General features: G+C 47.7%; 2 protein-coding genes across 2 annotated transcripts in view; both read left to right on the top strand.

Annotated features, from left to right (window-relative positions):
- LOC133132595 (aldehyde dehydrogenase family 3 member A2-like) overlaps positions 1–9,220 on the top strand; it is an 18,127-nt gene extending 8,907 nt beyond the window's left edge. The window contains exons 5-11 of the mRNA XM_061248110.1: positions 407–615; positions 1,056–1,173; positions 1,499–1,640; positions 2,045–2,211; positions 3,353–3,452; positions 4,488–4,726; positions 7,420–9,220. Coding sequence (XP_061104094.1) covers positions 407–615; positions 1,056–1,173; positions 1,499–1,640; positions 2,045–2,211; positions 3,353–3,452; positions 4,488–4,726; positions 7,420–7,434 — 990 coding nt within the window. The 3' untranslated portion in view covers positions 7,435–9,220. The remainder of the gene's footprint in view (positions 1–406; positions 616–1,055; positions 1,174–1,498; positions 1,641–2,044; positions 2,212–3,352; positions 3,453–4,487; positions 4,727–7,419) is intronic.
- Positions 9,221–9,721: 501 nt separating this feature from the next.
- Positions 9,722–10,000, top strand: part of LOC133132594 (aldehyde dehydrogenase family 3 member A2-like) — an 8,824-nt gene continuing 8,545 nt past the window's right edge. The window contains exon 1 of the mRNA XM_061248109.1: positions 9,722–9,891. The gene's annotated coding sequence lies outside the window, so the exon portion shown is untranslated. The remainder of the gene's footprint in view (positions 9,892–10,000) is intronic.

Raw genomic sequence — 10,000 nt, 5'->3', positions numbered from 1 at the left:
CACTGTCTGTTAACCTGTACACTACCCTGTAGAGCAGGGCTGCCCAAACCTGTTCCTGGAGATCTACCGTCCTGTAGGTTTTCACTTCAACCCTAATTTGGCACACCTGATTCTACTAATACCTACTAAGTAGCTCAATGAGATCTGAAGCTGTTGACTGAGGTGTGCTTTGCTAGGGTTGGAGTGAAAACCTACAGGACAGTAGATCTCCAGGAACAGGGTTGGGCAGCCCTGCTGTAGTGTGTCTATTAACCTGTACACTATCCTGTGCACTACATAATACATAATTCACCACACATTTGTGCATCTTATTTTCTTTGTGTGTTATTTCTGTGTGTGTGTGTGTGTGTGTGTGTCTGCATGCACAACTAACGTGTGTGCGCGTGCGTGTGTGTGTGTGTTTCAGGAGCTGTACCCCGTGGTGACGGGGGGGGTCCCAGAGACCCAGGAGCTGCTGAGGCAGCGCTTTGACCACATCTTCTACACGGGGAACCCCGCCGTGGGCAAGCTGGTGATGGAGGCGGCAGCGCGTCACCTGACCCCCGTCATCCTGGAGCTGGGAGGGAAGAGCCCCTGCTACATCGACAAGGACTGTGACATCACAATCGCCTGCAGGTAAGGCCTGTGACATCACAATCGTCTGCAGGTAAGGATTGTGACCTCACAGTTGCCTGCAGGTAAGGCCTGAGACATCACAATATCCTGCATGTAAGGCCTGTGACATCACAATCGCCTACAGGTAAGGCCTGTGACATCACAATCGCCTGCTGGAGAGGACTGTGACATCACAATCGCCTGCAGGTAAGGACTGTGACATCACAATTGCCTGCAGGTAAGGCCTGTGACATCACAATAGCCTGCAGGTAAGGACTGTGACATCACAGTTGCCTGCCAGTCAGATGCTGCTACTTTATATTTGACTTTATGCAGTACTGATACATTGTAACTGCAGTACTCTACCTCTGCAATCCTGATACTTTATAACCTGCTGTGTAAATCCCACAATGCCTTTCTCTCGCTCCCCTCTCACCTGTGCGCTTCCTTGTTACCTGCAGGCGGGTCACCTGGGGGAAGTTCACTAACTGCGGCCAGACCTGCATCGCCCCCGACTACATCCTGTGTGAGCCCAGCATCCAGGACCGCGTGCTGGAGGAGATCGGCAAGTGTGTGAAGGTCAGCACCCCCTAAAATCCTGGGGTACACCCACCCTGCATTATCTGCGCTGGTACCAGCAGTTTTCACTTTGGATTTTAAGACTTTATTATTTATGAAACCTCGTTAAAAACATGGCATATTTATTACTGCTCTATTTCCCCCGGAAGGCAGAACTGTTGTCTCAATAAAAGTAAACTGTCACTAAAAAGGCCGGAAGATGGCTCAATTTTTAAATCGGCCAAAAAGCTTTGTCATCCTAAATATGCAGAAGCACCTGTAACCTTCATTTAAAAATAAAATGTATTTTAATGCAGGACTGGTTATTTTGTGTCCCATGTCTCAGGAATTCTACACGGACGACCCCAAAGCCTGTGAGGACTACGGGCGCATGATCAACCAGCGGCACTTTAAGAGGGTGATGGCCCTGACGGAGGACAGTACCATCGCTGTCGGCGGAGAGAACGACGAATCTCAGTGTTATATCGGTACAAACACCTTCCAGTTCACCTCATCAGCATAAACTTAGGCCCAGTACTGCTGCACAAACCTTGAGCCTGAGTGGCACATTTCTGCACAAGCTAGGATCATTTGAATGTTCTAAGTTCCAAGTCAGGGTTCTAGAACTCCCGCTGCTTTCAGTCACCGGTAGCAATTGTGACATCAGCACGAGAATGTTCAGTTAACTCACTTTATTTGTGACCTCACACCTTAAAGGGCTAAACTGGGTTGGTGCATTCAGATTTCAGGGCGCAGAGAACCAACCGGTTGAAACCCAAACCTGCAATTAAATGCGAATTAGCCTCGGTGGGATTTCAGACTGCTGCAGTCTTGCCAAGCCCAGGTGCGGTGTGAGGCTAATCCTGTACACCCCTCCTCCCCACCACCTTAGCCCCCACGGTCCTGCGGGACGTGCGGCCTGACTCCAAGGTGATGCAGGAGGAGATCTTCGGCCCCGTGTTGCCCATCGTAACCGTCAGCGGGGTGGACGAGGCCATCAGCTTCATCAACGCCAGAGAGAAGCCCCTGGCCCTGTACATCTTCTCAAAGGACAAGAAGGTAACACACCTGAGCTAACGTGCTAACGCACCCACAGGCCAATACACCGCACCTGAGCTAACGTGCTAACGCACCCACAGGCTAATACAACACACCTGAGCTCACGTGCTAAACACACCCACAGGCCAATTGTACCTATTGTACCATTCCTTTACATTTTTTTTTTTTTTTTAATGAAAACAAGCGAATATTTTACACTTGATTTTAAGTTGCTTAATGTTTTTGAACCATTTGAACTTGAAACCGGCACAAACTGTGCTGCCAAAGCAAAGGTAGCACGTCTCCCTCAGGTTACCTCAGGTTACCTCAGGTTACCTCAGATTACCTCAGATTACCTACGCTCTGGAGAGGACTGGCGGGGGGAGAGAGAGAACACCCCGCCACTAGACTACACTGCCACCCCCCATACTGGCAAAAATGCAAATACCCAACATTACAGAGTGCTATAGCCTGTATATCAACAATGCAACAGTGTTCATCGCTAGTGAGGGCAACCTGCATCATATGTCATCTTCCTTCCCTCCTGTCTCTCCCTCTCTCTCCCTCTTTCTCCCTCTCTCCCTCTCTTTCTCTCCCCTCTCTCTCCCTCTCTCCCTCTCTTTCTCCCTCTCTCCATCTCTCTCCCTCTCTCCCTCTCTCTCTCTCTCTCCCTCTCTTTCTCCCCCTCTCCCTCTCTTTCTCTCCCCCTCTCTCTCCCTCTCTCCCTCCATCTCTCCCTCTCTTTCTCTCCCCTCTCTCCCTCTCTTTCTCTCCCCTCTCTCTCCCTCCATCTCTCTCTCCCCTCCCTCTCTCTCTCTCTCCCTCGCTTTCTTTCCCCTCTCTCTCTCCCTCTTTCCCTTCCCCTCTTTCTCTCCCTCTTTCCCTTCCCCTCTCTCTCCCTCTTTCCCTTCCCCTCTCTCCCCCTCTCTCCCTCCCTCCCTCTCTCTCCCTCCCTCCCTCCCTCTCTCTCTCTCTCTTTCTCTCTCCCTCCCTCTCTCTCTCTCTCTCTCTCCCTCTCTCCCTCCCTCTCTCTCCCTCGCTTTCTTTCCCCCTCTCTCTCTCCCTTTCCCTTCCCCTCTCTCCCCCTCTCTCCCTCCCTCTCTCTCCCTCCTCCTCCCTCCCTCCCTCTCTCTCTCTCTCTCTCCCTCTCTCTCTCCTCCAGCTGATCAGACATGTAATCTCTGAGACCTCCAGTGGTGGGGTGCTGGCCAACGACTGCCTGGTTCACTACTCTGTCAGTTCGCTGCCCTTCGGGGGTGTAGGTGAGTGTACCCCCTTTCTGTCCTGGGTTTGGGGGTATAGGTGAGTGTACCCCCTTTCTGTCTCAGGTTTGGGGGTATAGGTGAGTGTACCCCCTTTCTGTCTCAGGTTTGGGGGTATAGGTGAGTGTAGCCCCTTTCTGTTTCAGGTTTGGGGGTGTAGGTGAGTGTAGCCCCTTTCTGTCTCAGGTTTGGGGGTATAGGTGAGTGTAGCCCCTTTCTGTCTCAGGTTTGGGGGTATAGGTGAGTGTAGCCCCTTTCTGTCTCAAGTTTGGGGGTATAGGTGAGTGTAGCCCCTTTCTGTCTCAGGTTTGGGGGTCTAGGTGAGTGTAGCCCCTTTCTGTCTCAAGTTTGGGGGTATAGGTGAGTGTAGCCCCTTTCTGTCTCAGGTTTGGGGGTATAGGTGAGTGTAGCCCCTTTCTGTCTCAGGTTTGGAGGTATAGGTGAGTGTAGCCCCTTTCTGTCTCAGGTTTGGGGGTATAGGTGAGTGTAGCCCCTTTCTGTCTCAGGTTTGGGGGTATAGGTGAGTGTAGCCCCTTTCTGTCCTGGGTTTGGGGGTATAGGTGAGTGTACCCCCTTTCTGTCTCAGGTTTGGGGGTATAGGTGAGTGTACCCCTTTCTGTCCTGGGTTTGGGGGTATAGGTGAGTGTACCCCCTTTCTGTCCTGGGTTTGGGGGTATAGGTGAGTGTACCCCCTTTCTGTCCTGGGTTTGGGGGTATAGGTGAGTGTAGCCCCTTTCTGTCTCAGGTTTGGGGGTATAGGTGAGTGTAGCCCCTTTCTGTCTCAGGTTTGGGGGTATAGGTGAGTGTAGCCCCTTTCTGTCTCAGGTTTGGGGGTATAGGTGAGTGTAGCCCCTTTCTGTCTCAGGTTTGGGGGTATAGGTGAGTGTAGCCCCTTTCTGTCTCAGGTTTGGGGGTATAGGTGAGTGTAGCCCCTTTCTGTCTCAGGTTTGGGGGTATAGGTGCCGTTTCCTGTACGGACCCCAGTGCCGCCGTTGGCCTGCCGACCTGAACCTGTGTTTGTGGCGCCCCCTGCAGGCAACAGCGGGATGGGCTGTTACCACGGCAAGCACAGCTTCGACCAGCTCAGCCACCTGCGCGGCTGCCTCATCAAGTCTCTGGGCATGGAGGGCGCGAACAGCATGCGCTACCCACCCCACACCGCTAAGAAGCTGAGCTGGGCGCGCTTCTTCCTGCTCAAGCACATCGACTTCGGCCGGCTGGGCAGGGTGGCCATGTTCACCGTGCTTGCCCTTCTCGCTGCCGTGGTGATACAGGTGAGAACGCAACCCTGAGCATGACCATCATCATAATCATCATAATAATTTGAGTGTATATTGCACTTTTCTAACACTCAAAGCACTTACAGAGATGAGGGGGAAGCTCACTTCAAACACCACCGATGTGCAGCACCCAACTGGGTGATGCAACGGCAGCCATTTTGTGGCAGAACGTTCACCACACACCAGCTGAGGTGGACAGGAAGATAATCATTTTTTTAGCCAATGAAATCAGGGAATCAGGGGCTTAGACAGCCAGTTAAGTGTAAGTTAAATGTTATTTCAATTAGACGACGGCCGTAGTCAATGTTGGGGCGATGCTAGAACATTAATGGACGCTCTGCGATTACAAACCAGCCTGAGGAGAGATCCTGATTCCTGATTCGCTCAGTCCAGCCGTATTGCAGGCCCGCCCACTCCAGGAGTGAGTCAGCATTGATCGACACTTTCAACATGTGTGAGGTCACAGAGATGCGATTGGAATGACATTGACTGAACATTCTAACGCTGATGTCACAGTCGCTACTGGTGACTGAAGGCAGTGGAGTTCTAGAACACTGGCAGTGAGGAACATTCCCCTGCTCTCCACAGGGTTAAATAGATCTGAGAATCCTGCTTAGAAAGGCACCTGTGGCCTTAAGGTCGATATGAGGCACTTCATACTTCAACATTATTTTATTTGTAAATAAGCTTTTGCAGCACTATCTGAATTGCAGGAGACATAAACACATACACACATATCATAGGTTAAAAAAAAAAGTGTATATATAAAAAACTCATTGTCTTCATGTCGTTCAAGCGGGACCAAATTAATTACATTGTCGTAATCACAGTGGAAATTGCAGCAGGCAGGCAAACTTCCCTTCCCAAGTTTCTTTACTCAGAGAGCCGTTGTTCTCCCTGGCACAGTAAGCCGGTGTCTTGGAACGAGGAAAGGTAAACATGAGAACCTTTCATTTCACCCCTGGAGCTGATTGGTAAACAGTGTGTCCTGCCAAGGAGGGAAAAAAAAGGCCCGGTATTCCATCACCATGGAGACGCGCTGGGCGCGACCTTTGTCTAAAATGAGGTTGAAGTTGTTCTGTGGCACACTTTAACGGGTGGACCAGAGATCGAACGCAAACACTCACCTCACCCAGCCGACACAACGTGTTGTCACAGTGTTCCTGGGATGTTAGTTACAGTCAGTGCTAGAACATTGCCACTACGTTGCAGAAGCATTGTGGGAACGTTTTGTGGCGGCATCTCGGAGAAGAAGTGCTAATCTGAACTTTCCCGTGCCCATATCCTAACTGTCTCCATTATGAACTAAGAGGCAAAGCTGATTATAGATCATTTCCTACAGATATGATTGGCTCTTTAAAACAGCCCACAGATATGATTTGCTCTTTAGAACAGACCACAGATATGATTGGCTATTCCAGACAGCCTGCAGATATGATTGGCTTTTTAGAACAGACCACAGATATGATTGGCTATTCCAGACAGTCTGCAGATATGATTGGCTATTCCAGACAGCCTGCAGATATGATTGGCTGGTCTGTCACTCTGGCTCCAGTAATTACAGACACAAAAGGCTGTTTATCCACAGACAAAGCCCAGCTAACTCAGCCCCATGGCGTACCAAATTGTTTTCCCCCGTCAAAGTCAAACTTCAAGGATCTAAACCTCCTGTGATGTCATTCATGCCTCAATCATGAGCCAATCAGGGACAGCTTGAATAAGGGGCGGGGGTTACGGGAACTGTGTGATGATAATGCTAATGTTTCTGTTTTTTAACCAAAGCAGCAAAACTTTTCATGCTATTTCTGTGTTTCCCCCGTGGACAGCGGGTTAGCATTAGCATTAGCTCGCCAGTAAATTTGCGAGCAAGTTTCCCCCCAAAAAAAGTAAAGGACCCAAAATGTGCGGTTCAGTCTCATCGTCACACATAATTTAAAAAGAAAAACATTTGCCTTGCAATCTTAGATGTCCTGTCGATTACAAGTTCAACGTATTGCTTCCACTGGCCAGGGAGCGAGTACTTCACAAAACCCCCCTTTGTCCACGGCCAGACAAAACGCCCTGTGTCCGCTGGGGAATCGGACCTGAACGCTTCAATTACCCATAACGCCCCCTGTTCCTCTTCGCTGAGTTTCCTACGTGCCCATTGGTAGTGCATGCTCACATGTGCTTTATGCAGACGCCTGATTGGTGGGTTCACACACCTCGGTAGTATTGACCTCACCAGACCCCCCTGTCTCTTGCTTCTGGAAAGGGGAGTTTACAGTACGTCAGAGCGGTTTTCCTGCAGCCTGATTGGTCCTAGCACGTCTTAGCCGAGACGTCGGTGGGTCGAGTCCACTCGGTCCGTTGCCTCCACTCGGACTCCATTCTGCACAAGAGCGCAATTCATCAGGACAGGTGGACTGAGGCGGCCTGTAGCGTAGTGGTTAAGGTGCGTGACTGGGACCCGCAAGGTCGGTGGTTTGAATCCCGGTGTAGCCACAATAAGATCCGCACAGCCGTTGGGCCCTTGAGCAAGACCCTTAACCCTGCATTGCTCCAGGGGAGGATTGTCGCCTGCTTAGTCTAATCGACTGTACGTCGCTCTGGATAAGAGCGTCTGCCAAGTGCCATTAATGTTAACGTAATTGAGCGTTGACGTACGTTGACCTGTGTTGTGATTGGTGGGATTGTTTGCGTTGCAGAGGTACCTGCAGTGAGGGCCAGGTGTGGATGGGCTGCAGACGGACACAGAGAGAGTCTTCACCACGCAAGCCTTACCCCGACGCCTGACGGAAAGTTCCGGAGAATCACAGGAACCGTTTTTACATATTTTAATCGTTTTACTACCATTGTTTGCTTTGCTGCAAATGGCCATGGGTGTCAGATTTATTAGCTGATAATTTCTGCTAATTTCTGAACTAGAAGCGGATTCTTTTTATTCATGGTACTTCAGAAGAGTTTTTAGTTTTAACCTGTGAGCTCAGGTTGTTGTTTTTTAAAATTGCTTTTATTTCCATTAATATGCTAATGGATGCTGTTTTAATGAAGGAACTGATCTGAAGGACATTGCTGTTACTGGATACACAGTTTGTCAGTAATGGCTCTTGAATTGGGGCATTAGCCGTTAAGGACCCAGCACATGAATTTCTGAAAAATTTGATGTCCTCAAATTTCTAATCTCAGGACCCCTGGTGAAATGTGATTGGCTAGGCCTTCCGGTCACGTGACCAGGGGTCTCCCCTGTCATGGGACCACAGCAGACTGTAGGGGCTCATTCCAATCGCTTATTTTTCTCCTCATTTTTCCTTTACTTGCTCCTGAACTGGAAATCGATCAAGGTCCGCCATTTTTAAGAACATTCCAACCCGTTAAATGTTCCTTCCTGTCGTGTGACTGGAGCACTTCCTGTCATGTGACCGAAGGTCTTATCAGTCTTCCATGGTGTGTGAGAGGAGGCCTTGGATGTCTACTAATGGCAAAGCAAAAAAAAAAAACCATTGCCTATGTGTGGATTTCCAGATCAAAGGAACATTTTATGGAGAAAATGGGAGTTTCACATCAATCAGACTGTGTCCCTGTCACAGTCGTTTAAAACTTGGACATTTTTATCTGCTAAAATTTCTCTGTTAAGCGGCACGAGCCACTTTCCAACCGGAACATTGATTTAGCCAACAGCAGGTTAACGCTGCTTCGCATGTTATATACGTCACCACTAACCAGAAATTACAATAAGCAACAATATGTACAATCGTGTATAAAAATTGTACAAAGTGTAAAACTATAATTTAGTACGCTAATGGAGAATGAGTAAAAGCATGCGAATTATAGCTCGAAATGCAGCCTTTAGTGCAATGTCATTTTGCGACGGGTAGGTTAAGCACTTTTTTTTTTAAACGACACTGAATTTTTTAGATTTAAAAAAAGTTTGAATTATGAAATTATTAATGATTAAAATATTTTTTCTTTTCGATTTTTCATATACAAACAAACATGCAGATGTCTTGCATTATTTAGAAGGAATTAGAGAACCCCGTCAATTTCTCCTGTAGGCCGTCTATTTCTTTGACCCGGTATGAAGTCTTGAAAATGCTAACAATTCTGAAGGAAATTTTGTCCAATTCTGAAGCTTATTTCATTAGAGAACTAGAACTGAAGCACACCTACCGTTGAGTTGTTCAGTCTCATCGGAAGCTAAAACAGAATAATTATGAAGGACACCGCACACATGTCACACTCGATATGTATGATGCTGAATCATGTTGCTAATTCATGTTTACATTTTTTTATTAAAGTGCAGGAATGGATCTGTTAAAATGTGCACTTGCCATGTTGAAGTACAGTGAACTAGACTGCACATGTTGCCATAGAAACGTTTTATTTCCTGTTATGATTATTTTAATTAACTGAACTGAAAAATTGTCTAAGAATTACCTGAATTTTACGCTGCTGCAATTCAGTTTCTGTTATATCATATTCTAATAAAATGATCGTTTGAAATGTGAATCTGTGTTGTTTGTGTTTGTTTGTGCACAAGTACGGTATGTGGGTGTTGTGGTGTCTGTGCAGTGTGCATATGTGTGTGTGTGTGTGTGTGTGTGTGTGTGCAGGTGTGTCAGTTTGTATGTAGATTACTGTGTGTGTGTTTTCCACCTATATTAAATTCAGATGTACATTACATTACATTACATTATAGTCATTTAGCAGACGCTATGTATAGTGTATAGCCTAACCCTAACGCAGTACGCCTTCTCACAAAAATGCATTTGCCTTCACATTAAATCTGTATTTATGTATTTACCACAAAATGTCAGTGCACTCGGATTAAAAAAAAAAAAAGCGATAAAGTAATTCAATTCTATAGCGTTTCTTTCTGGTAAGGAAGAAAGTCGCAGTCTATATATACTTAATATAAGTAATATTTTCGCCATACCGGAGCAAAACTCGAACCAAACCGATCACGTGGTTCGACACAAAGCGAGGCCTCTTAGTCGTCGGTCACATGATTCTCTGAAAGCGATACAAGCCTCAACGCGGGGCTTCAGGGGAAAGCTGGCGTCCGTATTCGACACACGCGTCGGAGGGGTCGTTCATAACAACAGTAGGAGTGGGCGAAGAGACGGAACCAGAATTTGACCCGTCTCGTTAATGCAGTAGACGGGGGCGCCACTGAGGCGGTGAGTGAATGCCGTTTCTAATTCTACAGATTATATCTCCGATTTACCTTATAGGATGCATGTGTTGTGAAAGACAGTAACCGGAGATTTCATTTACTTTAAAACATCC

This window comes from Conger conger, chromosome 7 (assembly GCF_963514075.1).
Source record: "Conger conger chromosome 7, fConCon1.1, whole genome shotgun sequence".
In the NCBI taxonomy this organism is placed as follows: domain Eukaryota; kingdom Metazoa; phylum Chordata; class Actinopteri; order Anguilliformes; family Congridae; genus Conger; species Conger conger.
The sequence above is the reverse complement of the archived record's forward strand: the minus strand, read 5'-3'. Positions and strand labels throughout refer to the sequence as shown.